The sequence below is a fragment of the Gracilinanus agilis genome, chromosome 5 (genome assembly GCF_016433145.1).
Source record: "Gracilinanus agilis isolate LMUSP501 chromosome 5, AgileGrace, whole genome shotgun sequence".
In the NCBI taxonomy this organism is placed as follows: Eukaryota; Metazoa; Chordata; class Mammalia; order Didelphimorphia; family Didelphidae; genus Gracilinanus; species Gracilinanus agilis.
Genome location: NC_058134.1, coordinates 281,580,351 through 281,596,224, shown reverse-complemented (window position 1 = coordinate 281,596,224; position 15,874 = coordinate 281,580,351). Strand labels below are relative to the sequence as shown.

At 50.5% G+C, this 15,874-nt stretch overlaps 3 protein-coding genes across 3 annotated transcripts in view; 1 reads left to right on the top strand and 2 right to left on the bottom strand.

The window, feature by feature from the left end:
* Window positions 1-9: 9 nt before the first annotated feature.
* MARCHF9 (membrane associated ring-CH-type finger 9) lies at window positions 10-4,070 on the top strand. Its single transcript, XM_044677571.1, has 4 exons — window positions 10-569; window positions 1,678-1,833; window positions 2,028-2,220; window positions 3,171-4,070. The coding sequence occupies exons 1-4, from the start codon at window positions 213-215 to the stop codon at window positions 3,503-3,505; spliced, it is 1,041 nt and encodes a 346-aa protein (XP_044533506.1). The 5' UTR covers window positions 10-212; the 3' UTR covers window positions 3,506-4,070.
* Window positions 4,071-7,338: 3,268 nt separating this feature from the next.
* On the bottom strand, window positions 7,339-13,016 carry LOC123250198 (25-hydroxyvitamin D-1 alpha hydroxylase, mitochondrial). The gene is made up of 9 exons (XM_044679218.1): window positions 12,822-13,016; window positions 11,964-12,154; window positions 11,129-11,331; window positions 10,758-10,958; window positions 10,501-10,673; window positions 9,382-9,554; window positions 8,806-8,884; window positions 8,366-8,563; window positions 7,339-7,970 (listed from the first exon to the last, which is right to left on the bottom strand). The coding sequence occupies exons 1-9, from the start codon at window positions 13,014-13,016 to the stop codon at window positions 7,857-7,859; spliced, it is 1,527 nt and encodes a 508-aa protein (XP_044535153.1). The 3' UTR covers window positions 7,339-7,856.
* Window positions 13,017-13,953: 937 nt separating this feature from the next.
* METTL1 (methyltransferase 1, tRNA methylguanosine) overlaps window positions 13,954-15,874 on the bottom strand; it is a 4,583-nt gene continuing 2,662 nt past the window's right edge. Inside the window, exons 3-6 of the mRNA XM_044677411.1 lie at window positions 15,356-15,540; window positions 15,160-15,273; window positions 14,852-14,953; window positions 13,954-14,474 (exon numbers count right to left, since the gene is read on the bottom strand). Coding sequence (XP_044533346.1) covers window positions 14,355-14,474; window positions 14,852-14,953; window positions 15,160-15,273; window positions 15,356-15,540 — 521 coding nt within the window. The 3' untranslated portion in view covers window positions 13,954-14,354. The remainder of the gene's footprint in view (window positions 14,475-14,851; window positions 14,954-15,159; window positions 15,274-15,355; window positions 15,541-15,874) is intronic.

Sequence of the window (15,874 nt, the reverse complement as noted above, 5' to 3'; positions counted from 1 at the left end):
CGGGGCGCCGCGCCCTAGAGGACCCCTGCCATGGCCCCCGGGCCGCCAGTCCCGGGGCAGGGCAGGAGGCAGCGCTAAGCTCGCAGGCCCCGCCGCCCCTGACGCCCCCTCCTCTGCCTCTGCCCCTCTCCTGTCCAGACCCCCCGACGCCACCCTCCCCGCAGCCCCTCCTGAGCGGCCCCCCCTACCCCGCGGGTCCCGGCTCCCGGACGATGCTCAAGTCCCGGCTCCGCATGTTCCTGAACGAGCTGAAGCTGCTGGTGCTGACGGGCGGGGGACGGCCCCGGCCCGAACCTCAGCCCCGGGGGGGCGGGGGAGCGGGCTGCGGCTGGGGGCCCTTTGCCGGCTGCTCGGCCCGGGACAGCGACGGCGACGACGAGGAGTACTACGGGTCGGAGCCTCGGGCCCGGGGCCTGGGGAACAAGGAAGCTCGGGCTGGACCCCCTCCGCCGCCCCCTCCTCCTCCACCCCCTGCTCCTGGCGGCCTGGACTCCCTGTCTCTGAGCAGCAGCCTGGACAGCGGGCTCCGAACCCCCCAGTGCCGGATCTGCTTCCAGGGGCCGGAGCAGGTCAGGCCCGGGCCTGGGGAGACTGGGAGCAGAGCACCAGGGAGATGGGAAGGGGAGCAGGGGACAGGGAACCCTGAGGGGACCCAGCTGAGGAAGAAGAGGGCTAAGCTTGGAAGAGGCGAAGGGCTGGGCCGGGAAGGGGACCTGGGAAAAAGGACCAGATGCTGGTAGGGGGTACCCAGGAGAAGACCAGATGGGAAATGATGCCTAGGGGTGGATTCAAGTTTGGGGTCTGATTGCCCAGAAAAGAATTCGAGGCTGTGTGCCTAGGAAGCTAGTTGGGGTTGGGGGTTGGGAAGGGATTTCTGGGCAAAGCAGCCTGTCCCCCATCACCACCTCCCCGCACTTTCCTATCTCTATGGACTGTGGGAGGGGCCATCCTTCTTGGAGGCAGAAGAAAGGGCTGGTCTTTGAAAAAGCAAGCCCTGGTTGTAGGGTTTGGAGCTTCTTATCTGTGCTCTCCCTTTATTCCTCCACAACCTTTGGGGAGAATCTCTCATGCCTTAAATTCAGCAACTTCCTGGCTTCACACAAAAATTGTTCTTTGTTTAAATTGTTCTGGAGGGAGCTCCCCATAGGCAGTTGGGGGAGAGAGGAATGGTTATCCCAAGTGCCCAGAGGGATTTTCCTTCCCCTGACTGAGGGCAGACCTAGTCTAGTAAGGACTTCTTTGGGGATCCCATGGAGACTCAGCAATGGAATCCTCTGAATTACTGCAAGATCTGTAAAGTGTTTTAAGATTATTTTGGTAGGAGGCAGAAGGGGTGATCTTAGCCATCCTCCCTCTCTTCAGCCCCCAGACCCTGTTCATCTTCTTGGTTTACACAGCCTGTTCTCCAGAGCTCCAAAGAAAAGAAATGTTCTCCTTGCCCTTGCACCTACTTTCCATTCTCTGGTTTCCCAAAAGTCTTTCAATCGCACAACTTTCCTTCTCCACAGTGTGCCCTTCATTCAATCCTAGATGGATGGTTTCCATTGAGGGTCTTGGGTTTGGATCTCTAATGTGGAGGGTTTCTCTACCACTGGGGAAGGGGTCAAAATGAGATCCACTCTCTCTATCCTGTGGAGGGATGGGTAATTGGGTCTCTCCTCATGTCCCTACTGTCAGGGGGAGCTCTTGAGCCCATGCCGGTGTGATGGTTCTGTGCGTTGTACCCACCAGCCTTGCCTCATCCGATGGATCAGTGAGCGGGGATCCTGGAGCTGTGAACTCTGCTATTTCAAGTACCAGGTCCTGGCAATAAGCACCAAGAACCCCCTGCAGGTGAGAGGTACAGGGGGAAGGGGCAGAGGTAGGGGCTTTAGGAACTGCCTCAGCCAGCCAGCCCTGGCTATGCCTTCTCCAGTGTCACCTTGCCTCTTTATCCCTGGGCCCTCCCTCTCCTGGTGGCCTCCTGGCACCTACTCCCCATAGCCGTCGAGGCCTTGTGTCTCTCTGAGAACACCTTCCTTTTCTAGTGGCAGGCCATCTCCCTGACAGTCATTGAGAAGGTCCAGATTGCAGCCATTGTCCTGGGCTCCCTTTTCCTTGTTGCCAGCATCTCCTGGCTCATCTGGTCTTCACTCAGTCCATCGGCCAAGTGGCAGAGGCAGGACCTGCTCTTCCAGATCTGCTATGGCATGTACGGCTTTATGGATGTCGTCTGCATTGGTGAGAGACCACCTACCTAAAATCCCTCACACTCAGGGAAGGGGCATTTGAACTTTTTTTTAAGGAACTGTGTTTTATCTAAACTTATTTTTTATACCTAAACTAGGTATACTCTGCACTCATTGTGCTAATACCCTTGCCTATATGGTAGCTGTTTAATAATAAATAAGAAGTTGATGCGAAATTAAATAATTGTCCCTCTCCTCTAGCTTAAGATCCTAGAGCTGGTGCTGGAAGGGACCTTATGGGCCATCTAATACAACCTTTTCATTTTTGTGATGTGGAAACTCAGACTCAGAGTCACTAAATGAAGTCCCAAAAGTCTGATCCCTAACCCGCTTCTGCCTCAGTCTCTTCATCTGTAAAATAGGGATAATAATAGCACTTACCACTGGGCTGGTGATTGTGAGAATACAATAAGACAATATTTGTAATGTACTTTGCAAACATCGAAGCACACTATATAAATGTTGCTATTATTACTTACTGTGGTGGTTGTTGCTCTTAATAGTTGGAGAGTCAAGATTTGATCCCAGGTCATTTTATTTTAAAAACAACACTTCCTAGGGCAGTTAGGGGATAGAGAGCCAGGCCTAGAAACATGAGGTTCTGGGTTCAAATGTGTCCTCAGACACTTCCTAGCTATGTGACCCTGGGTAAGTTGTTTCACCACAATTGCCTAGCTTTTATCCATCTTCTGCCTTAGAACAGACACTCAGTATCAATTCTAAATCAGAAGGTAAGAGTTTAGAAAAATAATAATAATGCCCCTTTTATGGTGCTGTGATCAATTAGAGATCCCCTGTATGTCCCTGAGACTTATTTTTCTACTCTACCTTAATTCTTCTATTCTCACTAATTCAGTCTAGAAAAAAAATCTTCTTCGGATTTCCCCCTGACCCTGAGTTCAATGAATAGTTGACCCAACTTCTGACCCTTCTCCCAACCAGGTCTCATTGTCCACGAGGGCTCTTCTGTCTACCGAATCTTCAAGCGATGGCAGGCAGTGAACCAACAGTGGAAGGTCCTGAACTATGACAAGACCAAGGACCTTGGAGGGGATGCAGGAGGCGGGATGGCAGGGAAGCCAGGCCCCAGGACCTCACGGACAGGTTCCCCACCTGGGGCCACTGGTCGCCCTCCAGCTGCCCAGCGTGTCCGGACGCTCTTGCCCCAGCACTGTGGCTACACTATTCTGCACCTGCTTGGACAGCTTCGGCCCCCAGATGCCCGTTCCAGCTCCCGATCTGGCAGAGAGGTTGTCATGAGGGTCACCACTGTCTGAGCTAAACTCTCAGGAAAGGAGGACCCTAAAGTCAGTGCACTGGCTGGAAATGTGGTCCAGCCCCTGCTGAACATTTTCTCTGCACCAATGGAGAGTCCACCTAGACAAGGTGTTGCTCCCACATCTGACAGCCCCCACACATCAAGGGATCTCTGATGCTGACATGATGCTGGAAATAATATCTGGCCCCCACTGATCACTCATCTCTCTCTGGGGCAAAGATTCCACCTGGATGAAAATTCCATCCTCATCAATGGCCGTTTATCCTCTTGGGAAGTGGGGAGAACATCTATTCCCATGGAGAGAATGGAGAGAATCATCTTTACCTCAGCTCACACGGCCTTTGGCCCCCCAACTCCACTGGGATGATTTGGTGAAGGGGGGCCAGTGCCAGGAGGAAGGGGCTACCAACTCACCCACCCCTCCTACTCTATGGCCACAGGGCATCTGGCAATAAGACTAGTGTACATCCACCTCCTGCTCCCTGCATGAGGGCAGGGGGGTCTACCCCTGCCCCACCCCCTCTTGTTTGAGGGGAGGGCATAAAGAGTCATTTATATGCAAATGGAGGCTCATTTCTCGTCTGAGGATGGTTGGGAAGATTTGAGGGTTTTTTGGGGGTGGGATTGGGAGGTTCTGACTACACAGGTAGCAAGTCCCAAAGCACTTAGTTAACTCTTTTTTCTCCCTATGACCCATAATGGTTGATAACAAGTGGTTAGCAAACACTTGCTGGTGAATAATTCACTTTAAATGTATAATTGGGGAGGATCAGAAGTGATCTGGTGGGGGGAAAAATCACACACCCAGGAGCCAGAAGGCCTGTGCTCTGTCCCTCTGTGCCTCAGTTTCTCCATCTACTGCACAAGATTGGTGTGAGAAAAATGAGATGTAGGTAAATTTCCACTGCAAAGAAAATTTCTCAATGATCAATTTTTTTTCAAGTCTTGAGCATTATTTCTGGTTGTATTCTATCCACCAAATCACCGAGCATCAAAATGATTTGGCTTTTGGATCGTTCCTTGAAGTCTTCTGTAATGGGCCTTGGGATAGACATGGAAATGCTTTAGAAAAGTGTGGTATAAATGTGGGAAATTATTGTCATTTTCTAAGTGTGAGAATCCATAAGAGAAAGGTGGGGATGTTTGGTCAGATATCCTATCACTTCTCTTTCATCCATTTGGAATTTGGGGAAGGCACATATTACACTATAGACATCTTGGGTCAGACGACTCCTCCTGGGGATATATTCTTAATGGGCCAGTGGTATAAAATGGATTCTTACTCCATTGGAGCAAAACTGGCTGTTCTCCATAGCCTCTGGCCTTCCCTCCCCTCAGCCTTTCCAATGATTGCATATCACAGTTCAGACCTGGGCTTAATTTGGGATAACTGGCAGGGTTAAGGTTTTGTCTCATTCTTTTCCTGTAGATTTTATCAAATGTACCAAGTCATGTGCCCCCACCTCCACTGCAAAGGGTCTAGATGTGAATTATTGATTATTCCTGAGGGGCTGTTGCCTGCAGACGGTGCTGGAGTGCTATCAGGTAGCAGCTATAGACTGGCCCTGAATATGGGTCAACACCAGGCCTGGTCACTCCTTACCCAGGAAGCCTTGGGACTGTATGCCCTCTGGTCTATGCTGTCATGCTAAGTGAATTATTCAACAGCAATGAAAATATTCAGGTTACATAATAGACTCAGGAGTAGAGCTTAAAGGGTTGAAACCATTCCTTTTATTGTTAAATCTTCAGGGGAGGGTCTGAGTCTCCTCCAAGGGGTTGTTTTGGGTGGGGAAAATGCTTCTACATTGACTACAACGACTTCCCTTTGCCTCCTTTTGCCTCTTCATGGTCAGCTGAGCCAGAGGTTTGAAAAATCCCCCTCCTCTCCCAGCGCCTACGTAGGTGCTGTCCATGGTGCTATCCTGCAGATTAGCCAGAGGGTGGGAGTGGGACAGTGGTGCAGGAAGCAGAGTGGGATGGAAGAACTTTCCCTTGATTCTCAGTCTTCTTTAGGTGCAGACATGCTGCCCTCCTACCCACACTCCTTATTTTCTTTGTAACCATCCCATTCCTTCCTTCTTTAGACCCTTATCTCCTCTGCCCCATCCTGGAAGTCAGACCAGAGAGGGTAAGGGGTTTAGGCAGAGATCCCTTCCTAGGCAATTCTGCTTCCCTGGAGAGGGCACTTGCACACTCAGCTGTCATTTTACCATCCACAAGAGAGCTGTTTTTCCAGAAAGTGACCACTAGCACATACATTGACACATTCACTGACATGCTCAGACAAAGACATACAGGTTTGGGGATGTATTTGCCAAATTCTCTACCTTCAGGCCTTCTCCCAGTGAGTAATGACCCCACATTGAGACTCAAAACATGCAAGTACTTACATATGAGTGCCCTTCAGGGCCTGAGTCTGGGCCAAATGCGTCAGTGCCTTTCCCTTTCATCCTGTTTCTGAGAGAAGGCTTCAGTAGAGTGGCTGAGGGTGAGACTAAGGCCTGGTGGGAGGGAGGTGCAGGACAAAATAGTTCCCTTTTCTAACTTGGGGAGTCCCTGTCTACATTAGGGTAGTTTTGAAATCAGTGCTTCTGTAGGAAGGATCATTGGTGGGTAAGCCTACCACAGGCGGGCAGGTGGGTTGAGGATAAATTCCTATCCCTTCAGACCTAGAACCTGGGGATGAGAAATTGGGTTCAGGTTAGTCCCAAGGTGGTCTGGTCAAGCTCTTTGTTTTTTTAATCTAGAAGAGTAGTAATGGGGGTGGGGGAGGAGAACAAGGATATTTAATATTACACACATTTTTGTTCCTGCACAATGAAGCAGTCCAGAGAGCTTGTAAGTTCTGGATTCTTATTGACTTTGCATGGATGTTCTTTCTCAGAGAGTCTGGGGTAAGAGAGAGCCCTCTGTCCTCCATTGAACTATGGCTAATGAGGCTTTCTTTGTCCAGGACAAAGAAAGAGAGAGGAGGAAATATGAAACAAACTTGATCTACACTCTGATAATTGGGGGAGTGGGTAAGGAAGTGGGCAAGCCCTAACTGAGATTGGTTTCCTGGGCTACTTCAGGGGAGCAGGGTGGAGCCAGGTAGAGATTACTGACAGATTTATTGCAGAAGAAAGATGAGTTCATCCATATTTAAATCACAAGGGGAAGAATTGTGCCCAGAGTCTGGGGGGTTGAGGGCATGCTGAATCAAAGAATTAGAGATTTCCTCTGTCTAATCTGCCTTTAAACCTTCCTGTATAAGTGCCTGAGGGTTTCTGCTTGGCTCCATACTCAGTATACATCATTTCTGTGCAAAAGTGTGAATGTATCTGTCTTTTTTCCTGTCATTCCTTCCATCATTCTCCATCTATACTTTGATCTCTGTCAGCCCTGTGAAGGAGATTGTCTCAGAGAGTTGGAGAATTACTCCATTCAGTTCCTTTGGCCCCTTGGCCATCCTATTTCCAAAGGAGACCTCTTTGGAAACCACCCAACACCCTCAGTTCATCTCTGTAGTGTCCTAATGCTTTTATTCAAATCTATAGCTCTGTTCCTCTTTGGTTTCTTTAACCTATTGGCTAGAAGCCTGATTCTTCAGGCCCTCCTGCTCTTATATTTGTTTGTATCGAGTCAGGCTTGGCTGCTCCCTGTAGCAGAAAATAACATGCCTGGGTCAGTGATGCAACAAACTCTTCCAGGTGCCCAGACCACCCAGTGTTCATAGGGTCATTTCCAGTGCCAGAGAAACCAATGCAGGTAGGAATATCCAGAACTACCACCCCTAAACTTGGAGGAGCGGGGAACAAGTAAGAGAAACCCAGAAAGGGTAGCAGAATATTAATTTTTTTTAATTACAAAAGCATAAAAAAACCACAATCCGAAAAAGGCTTGCGACTTGGGTTGGTAGTGATATAAAATTGAAGTCCTGCATTAGGAGCTGGCCCAAAGTTCCAGGTTTAAGTGGCAAGGGGCAAATGTCTGCATGACTAGTGCTCAGAGGGCTTCAGAGTGGATGGATGGGAAGGGATGGAGGCATATAGTTCCTTAGACCCTTGTTCCACGCTGCTTAAAGGTAGAAGTTCACCAAAGTTCCATTGTGGTCCCCAGTGTTCCAGCCTACTGCCTGGTCTGGACCAAATGCACAGTGCACGTTCAACAGATGAACCTTTCTGTCCTTTGTCCAAGTCTGTCTCAAAGCCTTCGGTTTGGCCATTCTCCAGTTCCTCACAAAAGGACCTTGCCCTCCCAGTGGAGACATTGGAGGAGAGGGTTTCCAAGCACTTTAAAGACTTGTGTATATTTACCCACTTCCATCAAGGAATGAGGGAGAGGGAACACTGAGATAAACCACATTACTATCGGTCAACAAACTTCAAATTGATGCTTCTCTCAGGCACCAGAACTGTCCTAGTCATTGGCTTGATGAGCCCAGCACCTGGCTCTGGCCTAACTTCAAAGTGAGTCAGGATCTAGAACAGGAGGGAGGAGACACTATAAATGGTGGTCAGTACTTGTGGGCACATTCACCACTAGGAGATACATCAGGGGTGCCACAGACATGGAAGTGATGTATTGTGGGAGCATATCAGAATCAAAGAATAGATGATATTGAAGGGATTAATAATAGATGGGAATAGTCAGAACCTGACAGGATTGTTTTGTTAATGATGGCAGAGAAAGGGGAGTACTGTAGGTCCCCCCACAGATCTTTGATGGGGTGATCTTCACATTCCAAGGAAAGGCGTCTAAAAGGACTGAAGTGGGTTATCTATCTGACCATCTAAGGCTTGGACTGAGGTGGGAGAGACGGGCACAGAAGGCTGTTAGGTCAAGGAGGGAGGGATCTTTGCTCAAGAACACTCACCTGGGCTAGAGTCAGGTTTAGCTCAAGCTCTGCTAGGCGCTTTCCTATACAGCTGCGTTTGCCAAAGCCAAAGGGGAGGGAGGCAAAAGGATGTGGAGCTGGCTGTCCCCCCAGCCATCTGTTTGGGTGGAAGGCATTTGGATCTGGGAACTGGCCAGGATCTCGAGACATGGAATAGTGACACAGAGTGACCAGGGTCTGGTGAGAAAAGAAAAACCAGTCAATGGAGGAATGAAGTACTGGGCAGAGGTACAAAAGCTGGGTCAGCTGTGACAGTGACTGGGAATGAAGGGTTCTGGCTGACACTACAGGAAGAATTCTCTAGGGATCCGTTTGGAAATATTTTGACCCTCCTTGACATGTTAAATGAGTACCTTCTTGATGGGGCAGTGGGGTTGGGCAAGATGGAGACTCAGGAAGATCTCACCGGTCCTACTCACATTTTTGGGAATAACATAATCACCCACATGGATATCTTTGTCTGGGACTCGGGAATTTCCAGGTACCACAGGGTATAGCCTTGAATTCAAAGAGTTGAGAAAAGGACAACAAAGTGAAGTTGAGGGCTGACAGCATCTCTCCCATCTTCCTTTTTTTGCCTGCTTTCTTTGATCTTTCAAGAAAATTGCCTCTTGTTATATTCCTTACTGTACTACCAGAGTCCTAGTACTCTGGCACCTCTGTTAATAGCATGATTAAGATCTTCTTGTGTCCTATTTCCCCATATTCTTTTTTTTTTAATCCTCACCTTCCATCTTAGAATCAATACTGTGTTCCAAGGCAGAAGATTGGTAAAGGTTAGGCAATGGGGGTTAAGTGACTTGCCCAGGGTCACATATCTAGGAAGTGTCTGAGGTTGGACTTGAACCTTCCTTCTCTAGGCCTGGCTCTCAATTCACTCAGCCACCTAGCTGCTCCCCATTTCTTCATATTCCTTTATGGTTCCCACTTGGTTCTACTGCCTCCTTAATTGTCTCTCATTGCCTCTCTCAGGGACCTTCTTACCCTCCTCTTACCTCAGCACCTCCTTTACTACAGCTTTCAGCAAGGGCAGCTGGGCCAAGGTAGTGGCTGGTGGGTGGGTGGGGGACCCAGGAGCCATGGCACCCATGATCTCAGCATGGAGCGCAGTCTGAACTTCTGGGTGATGAGCAAGTTCATATAGAGCCCAGGAAAGGGTGTTGGAGACCTGGGAGGATCATGTTAGGGGTTAGAGGCTGAAGGTCAGATTATAGAGACTATCCGGGGTCAGAGTTTGGGCTAGTCAGTGATTTGGGGAGCTGCAACTCCAGACTAGCAGCAGGATTTAGAAGTGGCCAGAATCCAGTGACAAAAGCTAAAGCACCCATAGGAGAGGGAAGGAGTTTAAGGCTATTCCTGCTCTATAAAGAGTAGAGGGACTCCAGAAGTAAAACCACTAACTAATATGTAACACCTAAAAAAAAAAACCAACCTCATCTTCTGTCTTAGTATCAATTCTAAGAAGAGTGGCAATTAGGGTTAAATGACTTGCCCAGGGTCACATAGCTAGGAAGTGTCTGAGGCCACACTTAAACCCAGGTCGTCCCAATGGCAAACCTGGAGCTCTATCCACTGAGCCACTAGCTGTCCCTGAACACTTTAAAGTTTACAAAGTACTATTACACAAATCATTTGAACTTTCTATAACTGTGAGTAGGTACTACAGGTATCCTTAGCACAAAGAGGCCTGGATATGAGGCCATGGATTCAGAAGCTAGTGCTGGGCTCAGTGGATGCAGAGCCAGGCCTAGAGGCTGGAGTTAAAATCTGGTCTCAGATCCTTTCTAGCTGTGTGACCCTGGGCAAGTCACTTAACCCCCATTGCCTTGCCCTTACCAGTCTTCTTCCTTGCAACCAATTGTTAGAATTGATTCAAAGACAGAAGGTAAGAGCTAAAAAACATTTACTGCCTATGTGATCTTGGGCAAGTTACTTCTCTGGATCTCAGCTTCCTTATCTATAAAATGAGGGGCTTGAGCTAAATGAGCTCAGAGATCCCTTCCAGAATGTGTGATCCCATCTCGACTTTACAGATGAGGAAACTGAGGAAAACTGTGCCTCCTCCATGGTCATGCAGCTCCCAGGTGTTGAGAGTGCTGGAGGAAGGGCCTTACTGTGTCCACTCCAGCCAGCAGTAACTCGGTAATGTTTCCCAGGATAGCTGCAGCTGGCACCTCTTTTTGGAACAGGAAGCCAGTCAAGTGAGGTCCAGATATACTGGAGTTCTGAGGCTCCCCTGTGGGCCCTGCAGCCGGCTCAGCCTTTCTCTGCTCCATGTGCTGCTGGGCTGGATGGGAAAGAAAGCAATGACCACCTGGAGCCTCCTTGGGGTCCATCCTCCACCTTCCCAGCGCCCCATCCGAGACCTCACCGAAGGCAAACATCTGTTCCCAGTCCCGGCACAGACGGTCCCAGGGCCCAGGAAAGAGCCGGTTCAGCCACGTTGGCATGGCCATGGTCATCAATGTGGACACAAACACGGAGCCCACTGCACCAATGAAGGTCTCTGTCTCTGGGGGGACGTTGAGCTCCAGACATCCCAGCCTCGAGCCCAGTAGGACAGCCCCGATGCCTGCAGGAAGATGTTAGAAGTTAGCCCCATCCCCCAAACCCTGGGGTACTTCATAAACTTTGCTCCCCACCTTCCCCTCACCCCCCAGCCTGCAGAGGGTGAAGGAAGGAGCCGTGTGCCCACGTTAGCCCGCCTCTGCTCCTGCCAAGATTCCCGAATCCTGCGCCTACCCTCCAGGCCGAACTTGTAGAATTCTCCAGCCACATCTGTGACGAGGTCAGGTGAGGCCCCTAGACCACCCCGTCGTCTCCGAAGATGGCGCACCAGGTCGCTGACCACACCATCCAGGGTCTCCGCGAAATCAGCCGCTGCTCGAGGCCGGAGCAAGAGTGGGGCCAGGAGGCTTCGGAGCCGCTGCCATTCATCTCCTTCCCTGGAGGAAAGGTGGGGAAGGTGCCCCCAGGTCGACAGCTTACCCAAGGGTAGACTGAGTGGGAGTTCGAAGTCTAGGGGGAGAGGGGAGGGAAGGGGCTGCCTCCAGCATACTCTTGCGCCCTCAGGGCGCAGAGACATCCTTCCCCCGACTTTCCCACTCCTTCCTCTTCGGGTCCTTAGTTACTCATTTCCTGCCTCCAAGTGACCCCAGTTCCCGGGTGCCCTGAGTCAGAGCATCTCCAGTCGGTCCAGGCCCCTCGCAATCCCCTTAGGGCAGAGCAGTCTCCGGCTTCGGGTAGGAGAGCTCATCTCCTTAGCCTGGAGAACCTCAGCCTAGAGCACTGAAGGAACAGAAAAAGCCAGGCTCATGGGGGACTAGGGTCTGGGCACTAGAAGGTTACAGTCAGGGGAGTTCCTGGAATTCAGTTGCGGGTGTCTAGGGGGGAATAAGGCGGCTGGAATTGTGAGCTTGGAGAGGAGGCTGGGCTATCGATAGAGCCTGCAGAACTGGGGCTTGGAAATCCTTTGGGAGTAGAGAGTTTGGGGGTAGACGGGGAGGCTAGCCCAAGATGACTGGGAGAAGCTCTGTGTGGGGTTGCCCCAGAGCTGGGGCTTGAAGGACAGACTTACGCTGTGAGAAGTCCACAAGCACGGTGACAGCGTCGCCGATGCTCCACCCAAGGGGAGAAGCTGCAGCGCTCTGGGTGGGGACCCTCCTGTCGGAGCAGCTGCTCGATTAGGGCGGGAGCTGCCAAATAGACCGTCTGCACCTTCCCGAAGCTGGCGAACCACACGGGGCCGAAGCGGGCAGAATCTTGCACCTGGAGCAAGGTGAGAACCTTGACACTCTGCTCCTCCTTGCTTGCTCACTTGCTCTGCGACCTCGGCTGGCAGTCTCAGAATTGAGGAAGTCTATACCATCTGAGCCTCCTGCAGCCCCTTCCCCATCAGCCAAAGACCTCTGCTCCCATTTCCCAGCCCCTGAAGGGCAAGTCCGTGGAGGGGACGCCTGCTGACTTCCCTCCCTTCAGGAAGACTAGTTGGGCAGTTTCCTTAGTCTAACTCTGGAGAGCCACTCGTGTGGTGGTCGGGACTGGGGGACAGACGCCTCCCGGATACTTCCAAAGCAGCGGGTGACTCCTCCCGGCACCTTAACCGAGTATTGCCCCCCCTCCCCCGCCGCACCCCCCATTGTTGTGAACGCACTCATCTGGCCAGGAGACTTCCCGGCGTTTTCCACATCTGGGAGCCTGTACCCAGTTATTGATCAGTATGTCTTGTGTATGTATACACACGCGCACACACACCTCCCAAAGCTGCGCGCTGACACCTGAATCGGTTTTCCTATTTCCATCTGTTCCCCAAAGTTCTGCACCCTTTGTGCTAACGTCTCTAAAAAACTATTTCCCCAGCGAATCTGTCGAATCCCAACCTCACTTTTTTCAGCCTCCCTGCACCTAACGGGGTACAGGCGAGGTCACCCCATACCTGCAGCTCATGTAGACGCGACAACCCTCCTTTGCAGAAAAGTTCTGTTAGAAAGCTAAGGGTAGAAGGGCCCGGGATGTCTGTCAAGCCCAAGGGGGTTCTCTCCCTGCCCTTCGAACCCAGCTTTGCACCCAGTTCTGGGATCCAGCGAGTAAATTGTGACACCTTTGACAACAGCTTAAGGTTCTGTGCCATGGTGAGACAGCAAATGCCCGGTCTTCCACAGAGAATCTTATCTAACAGCTCTGGCACCCCCATTTAAATCTATGGAGAAGAGGAGACGCCCCCTCCTCTGCATTCCAGCCAATCCCTTCGCTCCTTAGCTGTCTGGGTTCCACGATTTGCATAGCAAATACACTAAGCAGGCCGGAACCCAATTGATGTATTCCAGAAACCCTCCTCCTTCCTCAGTTTCTTCTCTAGGTCCCCACTGGGGGGAGGGGCCACACACTAAAAGTAAATAACTGTAAGGGAGATGATGGATCTAAGTCAGTGTCTTGCACTCCCACCCCTTTTTTCCAAGGAGCCAAGCCACCTCCCCTAGCCCCTCCCTCAGGAATTCCCCCTTTTCCAACTCCTTCAGGGAATATAAAGTGGCCTCTGCAACCATTTTCTTTGCTCCTGGACAGTACATTCTCCCCAAGGGGGCACTTGGTTCTTTTCTCTTCTAGGACAACAGTGGGGGAAGGGTGGCTTCCCCTGTGCTGAGAAGGGTGCAACAGGCAGGGGACCAGGCTGGTGGGCCTGGGGATGGAGAATGGTGGTCAGGCCCCACAAATTCAGTCTGGCCCAGGTGATTTGGGGATCATCATTTAGCCAGCTGCTCCTAGGCTCTTTTCATTTCCAGATCACAGGAGAATTTCCCAAAACATGGCAGGTTGTTTGCTTATCAGCGAACATCTTAACAGATGTGGTCACTCTATAAGCTAAAGTCAACCAAGAGGTGACAGTGACCTGTCCCTCCTACTTCCCAGAGGTAGTCTCAGACCACTGGGAGATGGGATGGAGAAGGCACGAGAGAAACCTGGGGTTTGCCTCCTACACGGGCAGCAGCATCAGCAGATTTAGATTTAGATAGAGATAGACACAGACACTCTTCAGCACAGCAAAATAAACACAAGTAACTACGGGATGGGAGCCCAGCAGGCAGTTTAGCTGGCAGTGCAATGTGTTTTCTTATTCCAGCTATACAGAGCAGATCCTGGCTGAAGGGGGCACTAGAGAATGAGGCTCCTTTATCTCAGGAACACTTTCTAACTTGTTTTAGGTTTGAGGAGCAGTCTTAAGCCCATCTTCTTCCCGGTGAAAAATGGACTGAAGAACAATCAAGGAGTCAAGGAAGCTGTTCAGAACATCTGGATCCCTTTTCCCTGCAGCCTCCAGGCTTTCCTGGGGCAGAAACAGTACCACACAGAGATGCCCACCCCCACCCGGAGGAGCCTCCATCTCTCCTTCCAGACACAGGGAAAATAGATCTAGATGTGGAGAGGCCAGAGATCAGTGTCCAGCCAGAGTGGAGCCAGGGGCTATTGGTTAGACAACAATATCCTGAATTCTCCGGAAGATAGCTGGGAAGTTCTTTCCCCCATTCCGAAGAACCTTCTTTCCCTCTTCAGTTGAAGTGCCAAGGCGTCCCACAATAGGGTCATCAACCTAGGGGAGGGAAAACTCAAGGTAAATCTTCCCCCACTCCCAGATTTGTGCTTTCCCACAAACTTCCATCCCATCCTTCTGGTAGCATGCTGTGCTTAAAAAAGGACTTCTGGGGCTACTAGGGAGCTCAGTGGATAGAGAGCCAGGCCTAAGGATGGGAGGTCCTGGGTTCAAATATGACTTCAGACATTTCCTAGCTAAGTAACCCTGGATAAGCCACTTAATCCCAGTTGTCACTGCTCTTATGCCTTGGAATCAATAGTTAGTATTGATTCTAAGATAGAAGGTAAGGGTTTTAAAAGAAAAAAGGGAACTTCACACTCTCAAAGTATCTTATTTCATTTGTTTCCCCCAGCACCCTCTGCCTCCCAACTCACCAATTCCTCTTGGGACACTCGTTCAAACAAGGGATGTTCTTCAAAGTGGGTACAGATCCAGCTGTGCAGATCCATCACATCTGTGATGGTGTACACCAGCCCCTGCAGAGACCCCATCCCACTGGTCAGTGTGATGGGATACTATTGGTCCTTTACCTCATGGCTAGCTGGTAGGAAGACTAGATGAGACAGTGAGAAGACTTCGAGGATATTCCACCCCTCCCACCCTAATCCCCAACAGCTAAATAAAAGTGAGGAACCCAACACAATCTCTCACTCTTTCCTCTTTCCTTCCACCTCAAACTGACCCCAATTCTCAGCACGTAGGCATATTCCGCCAGCAGTGTGGGGCTGATGATTCGCCACTTGTGTTTGGTCCGTTTGAAGTGTGGGTCAGGGAAGAGGAAGAACATCTTTGTCAACTGTGAGGAAGACAAGGCAGTGAGATACCAGCCTCCACCACCCCATCTGGGAAAATCCAGTGTCTCCAGTGCCCCTTCTCACCTGCCCTTTGTGGAAAAAGTTGGGGAGATGCTTCATGGCATTGCTACGAAGACAGGCGATGTTCTGGAAGCCACCCCCAGAAGTGGATCGAAGGGCTCGGATCCTATCTTGAACATAATCCGAGACCTTTACCCGGATCTCTAGGCCAAGGATCAGTGTATTTGGGAACATTGGGGATAGTTCCACTGGGTGGAAAGGAAAAGTGCAGAATCATCGAATATTCTAAAGCTATGTGGGAAGGAAAGCCCCAATCCAAGGGGACAATTGTTATCCAGACTAGGAATAGGAAGTGGGCCCAAGGGAAATGTCTTGAATGAATGGGGAATTGTCATATGAGCCCCAGTGGGAATGAGAAAGGTAGAACAGGAAGGAGAGAGAGGAGAGAGGAGAAAGGAGAGAGGGGAGAGGGGAGAGGGCAGAGGGCAAAGGGGAGTGAGAGAGAGAAGAGAAGAGAAGAGAAGAGAAGAGAAGAGAAGAGAAGAGAAGAGAAGAGAAGAGAAGAGAAGAGAAGAGAAGAGA